Source organism: Sphaerodactylus townsendi, linkage group LG01 (genome assembly GCF_021028975.2).
Source record: "Sphaerodactylus townsendi isolate TG3544 linkage group LG01, MPM_Stown_v2.3, whole genome shotgun sequence".
Classification (NCBI taxonomy): Eukaryota; Metazoa; Chordata; class Lepidosauria; order Squamata; family Sphaerodactylidae; genus Sphaerodactylus; species Sphaerodactylus townsendi.
The window spans coordinates 28,314,561-28,330,495 of NC_059425.1; the positions used below are offsets into that span (position 1 = coordinate 28,314,561).

General features: G+C 50.3%; 2 protein-coding genes across 2 annotated transcripts in view; both read left to right on the forward strand.

Annotated features, from left to right (window-relative positions):
* Nucleotides 1-6,852, forward strand: part of LOC125437166 (nuclear GTPase SLIP-GC-like) — a 33,612-nt gene extending 26,760 nt beyond the window's left edge. The window contains exon 15 of the mRNA XM_048504575.1: nt 6,691-6,852. Within this exon, the coding sequence (XP_048360532.1) occupies nt 6,691-6,716 (26 nt within the window). The 3' untranslated portion in view covers nt 6,717-6,852. The remainder of the gene's footprint in view (nt 1-6,690) is intronic.
* LOC125443772 (dolichyl-diphosphooligosaccharide--protein glycosyltransferase subunit 4) lies at nt 1,241-1,609 on the forward strand. Its single transcript, XM_048516083.1, has 2 exons — nt 1,241-1,305; nt 1,495-1,609. Exon 2 carries the CDS (start codon nt 1,496-1,498, stop codon nt 1,607-1,609), a length of 114 nt encoding a protein of 37 aa, XP_048372040.1. The 5' UTR covers nt 1,241-1,305; nt 1,495.
* Nucleotides 6,853-15,935: the final 9,083 nt, after the last annotated feature.

Here is a 15,935-nt window from a genome sequence, read left to right on the forward strand (position 1 = left end):
TTGTCAGCCCTTTTTGAGTCTCCTCTTTCTACAGGAGAGAAAGGGGGATATAAATCCAAACTCTTCAAGGAGGGATATGATAGATGTTTATAAAAATTATGCACAGGTTGGAGAGCTGCTGGAAAAAGAGAGAAAAATTCTCTCCAAAAAAATAATACTAGAACTCTGATGTATCCAATGAAGTTGATGCACGGTGATTCAGGACAAGATTGCAGAAGGAAATACTCTTTATACTGTGAGTGATTGGGGAAAATGTGGAATTCACTGCCAGGAGAATGTGGTGATGGCCACAGGTACGAGCCAGCTTTTACAATGGGGTTAGACAAATTCATGAAGGATAGATCCATCAGTGCCTTACCAGCCATGGTGTCTGAAGGGAACCTCTGCATCTTCTTTGGGAGTAAACCTCTGAATTAACTTGAACCCCTGTGCCAGGAGGGCAAGATCAAGGAAAGACTTCAATTCTTTCGTCCCCCCTGTTGTCTGTCAGACAACAGTTGTTGGACTTCCCTGAGGAACTGGTTGGTGATTGTGACAGGATGATGACCAGATGGACCACAGGTCTGGATTCCAGCAAGGCTTTTCTCATTTATGTTCCTATGCAAAGTAAAAGGAGTCTCATGGGTGAATGGAGATTTGAATCTGGCCTTCCCAAATCCCAGTCCAACTCTCTAACCATGACACCATATTGACTATCAATATTAAGAGTGGAGCAAATATTTGTATTACACCTGAGTAAGCATCCAGGTAGGAGGCAGGAGCCCTGGCCGATGAAGCAGTACAAGACAATCACATTATGAAACTGGTCCAAAAATCGCCACAACTCACCATCTGAAAGCGACAAGACAAATCGTCTGATTTCCCTGTAACAAACCCAGCGGAAAAAGAGTCGCCTGCCAGTCTTGCGTTAAGCCTTCTGCCACCCTGTGGCGCTGGGACTCCCTACTGAAGACTTCCAAAAGAGGCCTTCGCGCCCCAGCCTGAGCCTTCCCCAGCCACATCTTCCACTCCGGCTTCTAAACTCAGCGCCCTTCTAGAGAGGAGGAGCCGGAGAAGAGCGAAGTTCCAGACCGAAGTTCCACTCCAGTGACCGAAGTTCCACTCCACTCCGGACAGAGTGACGGTAAGCCGAAGCAAAGGCGTTCTTCTCCTCTCCTCCTGTAGGGCGCTGCCCTGTAGCGGATGTCTCCCCGAAGAACAACCGGAAGCGCCACGGCGCACATCCCTTTATGCCCCTCCCACGGAGCACGGCGGCGGAAACTGGGACGCGGCTTATCGCAAGGTAGCGTCATCCTGAACCGCTAGGTAAGGGAGGGGGAAAGCAGCCCCGTGCGCCCGCCTTTGTCCCCGGCAGACCGCGGAGAGGAAGGGAGCCGTCTAGGACGATCCCCGGACCGTCTCCTGACGAGCCGTAGAGCTGCTGCAGGAAGTGGAAGCATCCCTGGACCAGGTAACCCCACTGACACACCCCCCTTCTCTCCCCCGTCCCCTAAGGATGGTGACGGACGTGCAGCTGGCCATCTTTGCCAACATGCTGGGGGTCTCCCTCTTCCTGCTGGTCGTCCTCTACCACTACGTAGCGGTCAACAACCCCAAGAAGCAGGAGTGACTATCCTTCCTCCAAAAGCAGGTAAGTCTGTTGTCGGCCCTCCCCCAGTTCCCTTCCTCGCAGTTGACTGGAAGAGCTGCTCCTCAACCGTCTTTCCTTTTACTTTGGCAGCGCAGTGATCGCCGGCGTCATGTCCCTGCATCGGACAGCCTCTTCCTCCCTGCTCCATTGGACAAGAACAAAACACCTGTAACTGTGATGGCACAGACCTGGATCAAAAGCAAGGCGTGGCACAGCAGGGCAGAATGGGCCTCTCTTTTTTTTTGTCAAACAAATTTTATTAATAGAAACGTGTTACAAGACAATCTGGTTTCAAAAAATATCTTCCAACCCGTAACTACTATATACAGCTGCAGAAATGGCCTAAGGTGGTGACCCCTGCCCATAGGTCTGGAGAAGGAGGCGTGGCTGGCTTTGTGGTGAATCGGCCTTAAAGAGATTCCAAACACAACTTTCGGGTGTGTGTGTGTGTCTGATTGCTATGTATGTTCCATGGGGAGAGCTTGTCTCACTGAGAACCTCAGATTTCATCCACCCTGATAGGCTTTTGTCCTCCTTTGTACTGTAGTGGTCCATGGTCAGAGGGCAAAAGGAGACAACCCCAGACCCTGATGAAGGTAGCAGAGAAGAGGGCTCCAGGGAGACTGGCCTTGGCTGTGTTGTTTAGGCCTTTGGTGTCTTGTGCAGCTGACTGCAACTTGAGTGTGGAAGGGGGCCTTAACACTCCAGAAGAGTGGCTCCAAGCAAACACCAGTGGCTGCTGCAGCTGAAACAGGAGCTTTGGTTTAAAAGGACAGGGTCGGGATGATGGATGGTGTGAGGACTTGTTGGATGTCAGCAGGAAGGGTGTCTCAGCCGGTCTCTCCCACAGTGAGCATGGTGGAGCCGCCTTGTGCCTGGCGGCTTGTGGGGTGGGAGGCTCCTGAGGAGCTGGAACAGGTTGGCTGCAGTTGCTGAGCCCTCCCTGGCAAATCAGGCCTCTGTGCAGAAAGACAGGATCTTGTGGTAGGTGAGCTGAGGGGAATCTGTGCGCCCCGGGAGATGCTGCAACAGAGAGATCTGCCTCAAGGAACTTGCAGGGCAATGCTACCCCATGCTTTTTTTGGGTGGGGAGGGCGGGCACTGCCTCCACTTCATGGGGTGCTTCTTCTTCAGCTGTCTACACCACAGGTGCTCAAGTAGAGGGCAGCGGCTGCAGACGCAGGGACGCTGGGTAGGCTTGCCTTAGCAGAACTCCTCCCTCCCCGCATCTTTGTCCAGTAAAACCTTGGGAGTGCTGTACAGAAAAAAGTGACTCTTCCTCTGATTTGTTGCAGTCATCTCTGGCACTTCCAGTGGGAACTCTGGAAGAAGGGGCAGATGAGGAAAGGGTGGATGAGCCTGCCAGCAGCAATGGGACCTCAGGGAATTTGGGGCATGAAACTAACCATAATGCCCCTGTTAGAAAATAACCAAATGGCCCATGTTGTGCAGGAACGCATCTGGCAGAGAACTCTGGGATGGCATTTGTGAGGGTGAGTATTTCCACACTTTGAGTGAGGAATCATTGCTGCAGCTCTGGAACTTGAGTAGGTGCTGGGCTTGGCCTTTCCTGCTAATGGGGATCCTGCTGGGTCGAGGTGCCAGTATCTCCATGCTGAAGGAATAGCAAGAGTTGGAGCACTGGGACCAATGTTCCCTGTAATCCATGTGGCTGTGCAGACACCCTATTGGTGCCATGCAGATTGGGCAGGCCCCCATCAGGGGTAGATATCACAGGCGTAAAGTTCCACTCAGCCATAGGGAGTTTTTGCACAGAAGGAGGGGAGGATGGCAGCGACTACTGACTGAGACAACAGGCCACCAGCCCTACTGGTCCTGCTCTTATGGCAACAGCTAGAGTTGGGAAAGCTGTCTGAGTTGGCAGTGAGCTGGTAGAGTTGGCAGTGTACACTCATTCAGTCTTAGCTGCTTGGGTGTGGTGAAGGAGATGTGGGCACACACACTCTGAGGATGGCCCTTTCACATCATCCGAGCATAAAAGAGAAGTCAATAGCTCCCTTTGTGATCTCCCTCCCTCAGGCACTAACACTTGATCGCTCTTGTCACACATTCCTTACCTGGATGGCTCTGATAGCTTGTCACTGTTCAGTTTCCTTGAGAGATTCTGGAGAGAGAGAGAGAGAGAGAGAAATGTCAGGAGGAAGGCTGCACACAAGCCAAACACTTTCCGCAGCAGACTGGGTTGTTGGAATTATGAGGAGCAAAGAGGTAGGTATGGGATTGAAGAGTAGGACAGGTAACTGGATGCTTTACATTGGGGCAAGGGGAAAGAATAGAAGCCAAGAATCATGTTTCGTGGAAAGGACACTGGTGGCATGGAAGGGGAGACTGGCAAGGAACAGGCCTTGACTGGCTTAACTACCTGCCCCTTCTGGAACCAAGCTGCAGCCTTGTCCTTGGCTTCCTCTTCTGGAGGAGAGCTGTAAATCAGGCTAAGGAGGCTGGTAAAGCAGACTCCCATCCCCCCTTTCCCCCTTTACCTGGAGCAGCTGCTAGGCTACAAGGTGAAGGGGCCTGTAGCTCCTCTCCGAATGCTCTGCCTTTGCAGTCCATGGCAGGCAGCTGCTAAGGTGTTTGCCTTGGTGCCCACAAGTAGCCCATAGTGTCTGGTCCCTGTGTGATCAATGAGGGGAAAATTAGTATTCCCATTTGTACCAAGAGCATTTGTGATAGGGCTAGGATTGCAGCACCAACACTTAGCTGAAGCCCACAACGGCTCAAAAGCAGAAGAGATGCTCGAACCAAGGGAGACCGCGGTGTAGACAGGATCATATGTTGCTGCCCTTGATGCCTCGGGAAGTCATATACCCAGTAGTGTCACATCATCCTCATAGCTGCACCACAACTCAAAGATGGGGTCCAGGCAAACTGGTGCATCTGTCGAGCTGGCCCTTTCTCTGCCTATGCAAGGCAGCAACACTTTTCCTTGCTAGTTTCTGGAGCAACTTTGGGGCTGAGCACATGAGAAGAGGCAGCGGAACACTGTGGCAGGCAAGAGCTTGCCCCACGCATTCAGCAGGGATGCAAACTGGTGTCTGCCACCCCTGGCACTCTTTCTTCCATGCAACGATAATCTGAGTAGTTGCCCCACAGCACTTGAAAGAGTGTGACTGTCCTAGCTCTTTAGTGTGAGATTGTGTGGTGGGAAGACACTGAAGTAAGAAAGGCCTTGTAAGAAACATTAAGACCTGCTGCTAGGGATATACTTTGTAACACTCATAGACAGCTTATTCAGCAAAAAAATGCAGCTGCTAAAATTCAAAACATAAGAGAGCTACTCTAATTATGTCCAATACATACTGCGTGGTGGTTTTACTTCTCAGCATATCATCCACTGGAGGAGACTTTTCTGATCCATGACCATTCCCACATGCTTCTTGCAAGGCCTTTCTTCAGTGTTCTTCCACCACAAACAATTTTAAACTGAAGAACTGGATTCTTTGCATTCTTTTGCTTGTACCACTTGGAAACCTGCCCTCTGGAGCTCAGGCACTTCTGCATGAACGAGACTGGCTCTTTTCTTGAATGAGAGGCAGTACCACAAAAAAAAAATTGGGTGGGGAGAATTGGAAACTATTCTGATTGTCCACTGGAAAGACTGGGGAGAGATTAATATGTCTGCATGAATGTAGTATTCTTGATAAAGGAACTGGCTAGCCTAACCTGGGAAGCACAGCTTCATAATACTCCACAGAGGGCTGGAGGAGCAAGATCCTCATTCCTAAAGAGATGAGTTCAGTTCCCCAGCCTGGGAGTATTCAGCCCTGCTGAGATTTCTGTGGTGTTCCATTAGCCCAGTGGTTCTCAACCTTCCTAATGCCGCGACCCTTTAATACAGTTCCTCATGTTGTGGTGACCCCCAACCCTAACATTTATCCATTTTACAGATGGAGAACACTAATGCAGAGAGTCTTTGGCGACCCCTGTGAAAGGGTCATTCAACCCCAAAGGGATCGCTAATCCCAGGTTGAGAACTGCTGCATTAGCCATCAATATCCAACCTTTTTGCAAAAGTCCAGTTCATTTTCCATAATGGAGAACAGCCACCAAGAGAAGGCCTGCCAGATGTCCTTACTACTAACTGTGTAGTAAGGGGAATTTTAAAAAGCAAAAAAACAACAACACCTGAGGGAAGGATTCCTCTACAGAATAATGTATTTTAAAAGTTTCACACCTCTTTTAGCAAAGTATTGCTCTATGCAGCAAACTTTAAAACAAAAAACCATAAAAATCTTTTTAGCCATGTCAAACTGGAGCAAATTATGGTCTAAAACTGCAGAGGATGAGCCAAGAGGAAGCTTTGATCTCACCAAAGTTTAAAAGTTTGATTTAAAAGAAAGAGATTGCATTTCTCCCTCAGTCTTAATTGACAGGCAGACTCAAAATACCTCTGAGACACCTTGACTTTCTTTTTAAAACCGGTTGTTATGACAACATTTCTTTCACCTAAAGGTTTTTATCGACCAGATGTCTGACAGTAAGGTAAGGGAAGTGTCTGGGAGACAACAGTGCATGCCACCTGTCTGTTTACAGACTGCCAGCTGGGAAATACAGTTGAAGTGAACTGAGCTGTCCTTTTCATGTCGCCTCTTGGGGTCCACTCCTGACTGGAAGTCCCGAGGCAGAATCTGCTTTGATGAAATCTGTTTGGTTCTTGTCAGACCAGCATCAGCGAAGTCACGCTTAAAGAATCTATTTGACGGTTGACAAGAACACAGGGCACAGGCCGCCGCTGGGTTTTGTTCTGGCAATTGTTTCCTAGAAGGTATCTGTCAAATCTTGCATAAAGGGTTCATAACAAATTGTTTTATTTTCTGAGACAATCCTTGGTTTCAATCAAATCCAAGCTTCCAGACAAACTGGATGAGTATTCTGAGGTGCAGGACTCACAGGCAAGACACTAGAGAACAGCAGGCCAGCATGAATAATGCTAGGAGTTGCACCTTGCCAAAGGGGCAGCCTCACAGACAGCACATGGCTTGATGTCCTTACAGTCAGGCACAACCATGGTGTGCGCTGCTGTGTGTGTGTGTCGGAAGAACTGGAGCAACCTGAATGCCAGTGAGAGCTGCGGCTCCAACAGAAGTTCCAGTATCGGTTTCTGCTTTCTAATCAGAATTGCAAAGACACAAGCAGGGTCCAAAGGTGATGAGACTTAGGAACCAGAGCAGTTCAGGTGGAGGACAGTTAAGACAGTTGTCTACATGGGAAATATCACCCTCCACGCACAAACTGAGCAGCAAGAAAGGAGAAGGGGAAAAAGTTGTGAGCCACCAGAGGCAGAGATGATCCAGAGACTGGATTCTGATCAGTCCAGATTTGCTGCCTAGCAGGTTAGGCACCAAGCGCATGGAAAAGGGAATCATGGGCTTTGCTTTCCCAGTGGGAGCGAAGGTTAGCTTGGCAGAGAAGATGGAGGAAAACAGCTGCCTTGACCAATGAGAAAAGGTAAAAGAGGTACAAAATGTTTTAATAAGCTAACAAATAAATACTGCAGCTGTAGAGCTGGAAAGTGAATGGTTGGGGCCTGTGCCAGCAAATAAAAAATATAATCTGCATTACAGCTCCTCACTGTGTTTGCTTAATGTCCTACTAGCTTTACTAGAAAGAGAGCCACCCACATTCCCTTCTGGCAAAGAGATCTGGCCCAGCAAGAAGAGAAAGTTTAGCCTCCAGCGGGCAGACCTTGGCTGTCAGCAGCCACATGCCTGACTCTTGGCTACCCAGCTGGCACAAGCAGCAATTCAGAATCAACAGGGATCTCCCTGTTTGTATGAAGTCCACAAGAGCAAGCAGGCACACAGCCTGTTGCCCTTGGATTCCCTGGTGGCTGATTCACCCAGGCAGCAGCAAACCAGCTCATGTTTCTGTTGCAGAGAGGCAGTCTTTGACCACAGGAGAGGGAGCGACGTGCAGGCAGAAGGTGGGATATGATACCAACCTGACTTGCAGACAGTGGTGGAGAGGGGGCAGAGGCTGAGACTGGGGGGCAGCTGAAGGTGGGAGACTGTCCGCCTCGAGGGAGGGAGAGGCGGAGGCACCTGGATGCTGCTTCTGCTGCTGCTCGCAGCAAAGTCTGATGCTGATGACGCTGCTTCTCCTGGACTCTCGAGGCTCTAAGCAGAAGAAGGATAAGCAAAGGCCAAGTGAGAGCAGCTGTTCTGCCCTCTGATCTCTGCACTCCCACCTCCTCGAATGAGCTCCAGCCAAAAAAGGCCCACCCAATGTGAGTGGGAGGCACAGACAAGAAAGGGAAGGGAGGAAAGATCCACTCTCCTGTCTCAAACCGCCAACTCCAGATGTTTTAGATCACTGTTCAATTCAGTAATGGAGAGGAAACAGTTAGCCGGGCTGTCCTATTTCTTCAACACACAGGACAGCATAGCAGCAACAAATATGACAACAGGGCTCAGAGAGACCTCAAACATGGAACGGAGAGTTAGGCCAGGCCAACAGCCGTAAGAGGGGTAAAAAGTACTGGCTCTGATGCGATTTACTCTTAGGGCTGTCATTCTCTGCAGCATAAGGGCAGTCAATGCACAGCTGGAGGGCTAGTTTCCTCACTGGCAAACAGAAGAATTCCTCCCTTCCCAGCTCTGCCTCCAGCAACTTTGATCCACCCCAGACGGGTGTCTTGGAGGCTCTGAACAGTTGCTGGCTGCTGAACTTTGGAAGGCGAGCAAGACTGTGAGCCCCATCCCACCCCTCCAGCACTGTCCAACAAGAAAGAAGGTGGTGAAACTCCATGGCACCATTTAAGAGAACAAGCTGGTAGGTGGGCGCAAGAGACAAGAGCAGAGAACGGATCGCCCCAGGATGAGTCACAGCAGGATCCTGCTGTATCAGTTGGGTGGGTAACCCTCTCCCCACCCAGCAGATGTGCAGGCCAGACCATTTTGCCAGGGACACAGGGCTAATTTTCTGCCCTCGAGGTGATGGCAGTGCCACTGAGGCCCGCAGTGGGGGAGAAGGCAACAGGCATGGCTTCTGTCCATCATCCCTTGTTGAGTCCTTAGCTGGGCCCAAGGCAAACCCTCTGGGATGCAGGCTGTGGCCAAGTACAGGACTTGCTCATGCCCCTCCCTCTCCAGGTAAGCCAGCATCTTCAAGAGGATAATTTTCTAAAACTAGCAGAATAATAGAGTTGAAAGAGACTACCAGGGCCATCAAGTCCAACCCCCTGTCATGCAGAAAAGACAATCAAAGCCCTCCTGACATACGATCTGACATCCAGCCTCTGCTTGAAAACCTCCAAAGAAGGAGACTCCGCAACTCTCTGAGGCAGTGCATTCCACTGTCAAACAGCCCTGACAGTTAGAAAGTTTTTCCTAATGTTTAGGTGGGAATCTCTTTTCCTGCACCTTGAATCCGTTACTCCGAGCCCTAGTCTCTGAGGCAGCTTCAGTCAAAAGGTTGCCTGCCTCCAGGGGATGGTTTACAGTGCTCTGTCTGTTCATGCACTGGGCAAAACAGAGCATTCTCCTCTCTCCTCGCGGACATTCTTCATGAGTGGGCCGACACTGCCAGACTGTGGTTGAAATAGACAGAACTGGGCTAGATGGACTGGTCAAGATAAAGCAGTTGTCTGATGTTAATCTCTGTTTCTACCTGACAGGCAAGGCTGGAATTGGACACCTCCTGGGCACAGGAGGGATGGAGCCATTCCAACAAACAAGCAGAAGCAGGGAGAACCATTCACATAAAGTAGTTTCTTGAAGCAAAGGTTTTTTGAAAGTGACTGGATTCAGGCAGGGGAGCTGATGGGGATGGACATCCTGACACAGCTGAAGTTCTCTAGAGGCACCAATCAGTGGCTTCCAGGTGCAGCCTTAGGCAGAGGTGGAGCTTCAACAGGGCCACCAGGGCCAAATGCCCCATACGGCCCCTGTCCAGTCACGTGAGGGGCAGAAAATTGTCCCTCACACCCCTCCTCCTTCCCTCTTCACCTGGCAGGGCCACAGCCAGGCGCCCCTCAGCCCAGCCTTGCCAGGTTAGGCCCCATCAGGCTGCTTGGGGCCGCTGGCTGCACCTAAGGTAAGTGGGATGCAGGCGGGGCTGCAGCTCGGAGCATGTGTTGCCCTGGGCGCCATTTTCCCTCCCTATGCCTCTGGCCTTAGGACTTGAATAGGGAGGCTCTGCTCAGCTAACTGGAACTAACTGAGTTGTTTGTGCCCAGCACTCTTTCAGCCTCATCTACCTCACAGGACTGCTGTGCTACACTGAGCTCGAGGGAGAAGGAAAAGTGTTTAGGGGACATATGGTGGGGTGTGTGTGTGTGTGAGGGTGATTAAGAATCAGCAGAACTTGGAGGGAGGTGCTGGAAATGCAATAGAAGCCAGTATAGAGGTGTGGTGACAGCACTAGATGTGGGAGACTTGGATGTGGATCCCCTGGCCATTAAACCTACTGGATGACAATAAGCCTGCCTCACCTACCTCACAGGGCTATTGTGAGGGTTACGATGTTGAAAGCTGCTTTGGGTCCCCAATGGGGAAAAAAGTGGACCGTGAATAGCAAAATAAAACAGTAACCTCAGAGTCTTGTTCCAAAACAGTCATCTGGAATGGCAATTATGCAACGTAGCTGTTGCAAAATGCCTTTACCCCCAGGACCAACTGTCCATTCCTCAGACGTGAGGGAAGCACGGGCTTTGCTACCCTGCACAGGCTTTTAAACCTGGCCTTTAAAAACTTGGCCTCTCCCAAGGCTGGGAAAGAGGAGGGGCACTCCAATGTTACAGATAGACAGTTTTTACAAGATACCAGGGTTCCACTAGAAAGCAACTTTATTTCATGATCAAGGGTACAACGGTCGGCAACAGATCCACGCCACATCCACCGGATCACTCCTGCTACAGTTCCATCAGACAGCTTACCTCGCACTCAGAGTCAGCACCTTGAGACCCCTTTCTGGGAGCTCTGACCCATGCCCATGACTCGCAGGGCAGGAGACCGTGAGCAGCTGAAGGTGAAGCTAGGTGAGGTCTTGACCAGGGAGAGGTCTGCTGGCTGCTGCTGCTCCCCCCGCTGGTGCCGCTGCTGAAACTCCTGGTCCGGGTACAGAGAATTCTCTGTGAACTGGAGGCAGAAAGCACACTGGGAGGAAATGGGAAAAGTCAGCGTAAGAGCTGGGGCAACCTTTCCTGAATGACGTGTTTTCTGGCATGCCACGCGAGGATTTCTGGAACCAGACCCACCTTTAGGAACTGTGTTCTCCCTCGACAATCTCTGCCATAGTCGAAGGTGCTGGGATTCACAACATGCAGTTCCATGCATTCTGTATGTCAGGGTCTGAGGACTGAGACGCTTAATCTAATACCGCTCAGAAGAACTCCAGCAGGGTATCTCTGATTCCTCACTGAAACTACATGCAGGGAGCTAGCGTTGATTAAAGCAGCTCCTCCTCCTGGGTACCCCTGTCTCAAATTAGCTTGGGAGGATGGGGTGTCTAGGGAACAGTGTCACCTTCACAACCCCGTGTGCAGTGATGCCCACAAGGGATTACTCAAGTCCAAGCTGGTAAAGGGAGGAAAGCAACCTGTTCCCCAGGAACCTGTTCCCCTCTGGAATTTTCCCCACAACCACAGCCAGCCTGCAGGTTCTCCAGGCCTCCTGCACAAACAAATCCAATGCCCTCCCCCAGAAGATCAACTGCTGCTAGGAAGAAGATGGCTTTTTGCTGTGTCTGCCACATGCAGTAGCATGCCGGGCAAAGGCGTGGCTCTGAACATGCTCAGAAAAAAAATCCCACGCAGTCATCTTTCCAGAGCTGCAGGTGGCTGGCTGCACCTGCTGAACAGCACAGCAAAGCCCTGGAAGTGGGTGGGCTGGGAGGGAAGAGACACATGCACAGGCATGGCAGGGTCCAAGCAACTCTGTGACAGAAACCCTGAAGCCCCTCCCTCCCCATTCCAACGGTGTTCTGAGAAGGAAAGTGGGAGGTCCCTGCAGTGCAGCCACCCGACACCAGGCCCCCAGTCCAGTCTCCTTACTTGCCCCCCCCTTAGGTGGGGTTTTGTTGCCCTTCCTCTGGCTGCAGCCTGCCAAGCCCCAAGATGCTGCGCACATGCTTCAACATCCAGGCTCGCAGGTTGCTAAGGCAGCTGTGTTCGACAGGACAATCCGTGGCCAGGGTTGCATTCGGCCATGTCCAGCACTGCGACTGCCAGCTGCTCTTCCAACCTGGGTATGGCAAGAGATGTCACTAGTCTCTGAGTCATGTGGCCAAAGTGTGTGTTTTCTAGGCATGGCAGAACGAGAAGAGCCAAATAAAATGTCCAAGAAAGCCCTGTGCTGTCGCAGTTGGTAGCTCTTTCTTTTCAACAAGAGCCAGCAGGAGGTATCAAGGGTCCCTAGCCAAGATGCTCTGGCAGCCCATTTCTGTCCTCCCCCCTGCTGAGTCTGAGATTAACCCAAGGTTACTAAGGAACAAGCCCTCAGGCTGTCACTCAGCTGATATTTATTAGATACTGCTAACAGCTGATGCTACCCCAGAACAAGATGCTATATCTCTTATGCTCCTGCCTAAGTATCTGTGCTTTTATACCTCCTTTCATAAAGGAATGTGCCAAGTGGAGAAACCACAGAGGCAGCTGGGAAAAGCAGAAGCTTCGGGATACAATTATCAGAAAGATCTGCCAGGTACCTGGAAAACTCTCATGCCCTCCCTGCCCTCGCCTCTGTGAACAAGACGTTGCTTCGAGCTTCCCTCATATTTCTCTTTGAGAAAAAAATAGCCACTGACTGGAGAAATCTATTCAATTCACCGCAGAAAAGTCTCTCTTGGGCTAGATTAAGGTACCACTGGTAGGGATGTGCTGGGCACTGGAGTGACCAACATTTGGTGCTCTTAAGATCCACAGGCTGTCTGTGGCATGTATTGTGGCAAGTCACAAAACAGAGAGGATTACAAGGCACCAGTGCAGCCACAACAGAGGAAAAAAATGTGACACAAGAACAGGGTACAGCCTGAACAGACCCTTGACAGATCTTCCTTGGTCTAATGCTCAGCACAGCGGTCTGTAAAACAACAGCACTCCATCTAACACCCATAGTATCATTACACCTAGAGAGACAGGTGAGGAAAGGTCAACCTCAGTTTGCTGGCAAAGATTCCCTCTTGAAAGCCAACAGTCAGAGGCTGTCTTTTCTAGAAATCTTTCCTCAAGATGGTAGCTAAGGAAAGATTCCTTGCCACAGGTGCATCAAACCTCGTGGCACCCTTTGCTATGTCAGGTTGCCAGCACAGAGAACTCAGGAATCCTGAGTCATGGGCTAGGTTGTGTCCTGGTCTCTGGTCCCTGGTCATCAGGCTGGGACAAGTGATGGATTGGGGGGGGGGGGGTAGTACCGCAAACTTCTTGAGTAAATTCCTGCCTAAACTGGGGTCGGGCACTACCAATACATTTTTATGTGCCGCTGCTACTGTATTTTTTAAAACTATTTTAATGCTAATATATTTATTTTTCCTCATTATTGTATTTTATATGTGCTCTGTTGGCCTTTGGTCACCGCCAGAGCTCCTTCAGGGATTGGACAGTATAAGAAAATTAATAAATAAAATAAATGGAAACTAAGCCAAAACCATTTTCGGGCTTATGAGCCAAAGTTCCTGTGTACCTGAGCTCATCATTCTTCTAAATATTTCATTCCATTTCCTGGATGTGGTCAGCATCATTTGAAGAGGCTTCCATCCTGCACTCAAAGCAAACTCCAGGAACTCGGGTACACTTTACCGAAAGCATTACTGGGGTGAGGAAAGAAAAAGAAAGGGGAGGAGGACTGGATACCTGCTCAAACAGATCCGCTGTGTATTTAGAGGGAAATGTTGGAAGAGGTGGGAGGGGTTGCCCGCCCATTATCATGGCAGGCTGCCGAACAACAGTATTCACTGATCGTCCTTCTGTGTTGTAGTTGCACTCCAAATGTGTAGCTAGAAAAATGGAGAAAAGGTCATCACTACTGACACAAGAAAGAACATTTTGGCCAGATATCGGGATGTGGGGGTGATCAGGATCAGAGATGGAGGAAAAAACAAGCCTCGCAGGCTGCCGTGCAGGACAGAAAGAAAAATAAGTTAGTCACACTTAAGGGATTCACATGCTATCATGCACCAGGATTTGGGCTCCTGTCCGAAATGGACTGGCCAGTGGTCTGACCTGGTCCCACCTTGAGTTCACAATTTCTATCACCTCCCAGCCCTAACACACAGTACAATAGCTTCCCCTGCCTCTGTAGTTGATTTCTGCAACCACCCTTCAAAGAACTTCTTGAAGCATGAACCAGCTTGCTCATTCTGCCAAGATACTTTTAGTGAGCAACTCCTCCTGAAAAATGGCTATTAAGGAAGATGGAGGAGACTGTGATCCCTCCTGGAAAGGTAGGTTCAATGAGCCAGGTACTTATAAGGTGTTCACATCTCGCCCTGGCCTTTCTGCCAAAGATGGATGGATTCTGCTAAGATTCTGCAGTCTCCACTGGCCAAGTGCAGCATCCAGCTTCTGGAGAAACAAGATTTAGCATCCTAGGAATCTTGACTTTTGCCCTGCATCCCCAGACCCTCATGAAAGATGGGGAAGGTGCAGGCTTCTTCCATGTCTACCACTACTTCTAAAAGGGAGCATCAAGCAAACAACGTCGACTATGTACTTTAGAATACCTATTATTCAGGGTTCTCTTTGGTGGACCAGACTCTTTAGGGCTGTCTTCTAAAAGGTTGTGTATCCAGGAAGGAGCAAGCAGATGGAAATTCAGTGCGGGAACACCCGGCCTCTACAAGGCACACACACACACACCTGTGGATGATGCCTGAGGTCCTTGTAGATGGCCACTCACTTCCCACTGCCCCTCCTTAGACTGTCCGTCATTCCTGGCTTTGTTCCTTTGGCGATAAGCATGTTCTTCTGCGCTCTGGAGAAGTTGCAGCCCTTGTGCAGTCAAAGTGAGCTGAGTTCAGAGAGATGAGTTTAGGGAACAGCATGTTCTCAACCTGCAAGATCAAGCAGAGAGGTTGGGGCAGGTGCACTGCAGAAGCTGACAGACACCCACCCCTGGGGAGGCAAAAAAACCAACAATCCAAAGAAACTGGAAGCTGGCCAAGAGTGGCTACTCCATCACAGAGAGGGGATCACAACCAACTTGATGATGGCTGAAAGATACCTGCAGGAGATGCTTAGTAGGCATCAAGTGCTAGAGCCACCAGGAAGTCACCATTTCCAGCCTTCAGCCTCCAGCCTCAAGCAGGGGCCACATTAACTGCTTCCTAACCCATTCCTCATATCCTTCTTGGCTGTCATGTTCCCTGGGGAGCCAGGAGTATATAGACTATGGAGAAACGCCAGCAGGCTGGAGGCGGAAGGGTTGAGGAAATGGCAAAGATCAAGTCAAGAGTCTGTAGTGCCTCTCCCAAATGAATAAGGCTTCACAGGAGATTAAACAAGTCTGTGTGGTCAAGCCATAGCATCACCTTGAAAAGTTCTCCTTTGCTGAGCCACCATGACCCTGAGAGGGTGATGGTGCCAGGCAAAGCCCGTGGTTCATCCCTTAAGCAGTGGTCACACAGTACGTGAATATCATTTCTGATAGGTATTGTTGAAGGCTTTCAAGCGCCAGAATCAACTGGCTGTTGTGGGTTTGCTAGGCTGTGTGGCCAGGGTCTGGGGAGTTTTAGGCTCCTAACATTTTGCCTGCATCTATGGCCAGCATATTTAGATGCACATGTCAGTGGGCGGACATATTGCTTTCCACATGACAGTGTGGAGTGTTTGGTGTAGCTGGGCATGGAGGTGGGGAGAGGGAAAATTGGATCCAAGATGGCTTCTAGGACGGGATCGCGCCAGCGGAAAGCCCGCCTTCGAATAAAAAATTTTACTACACCTTCCTTTTGGATTTATTTAGTTAGGAGACACCCTCAGCGCACTTTAGCAGCAAAACCTAGGAGTTAGAATCTTGCAGGTAACTATTTTCCACTTGGAACGCCTGGAACGCCCACATGTTCAAGGGGCAGCAAAAAACTAACTACTGTAAGTGTGGACCGGAGTGAGTTCCGTGGAGACTGAGCCGCTTTGGGCTGGAACGCTTGGGCAGCACTCGAAAAATAGAGAGGCCGGAGAGACGACGGCTGGCGGGCCGGAGATATACCGAGAAGTAACGAAATAGCGACATTAACCGGCATGAGACCCACGGGCTGCCTCGGGCATTCCCTCGCTCTTCTTACACACCTACCCGCATACATCCCCTGACTGCAGTTGGGAACCCTCGCCTTCGCCAGCTCGGGCAGATGCCGC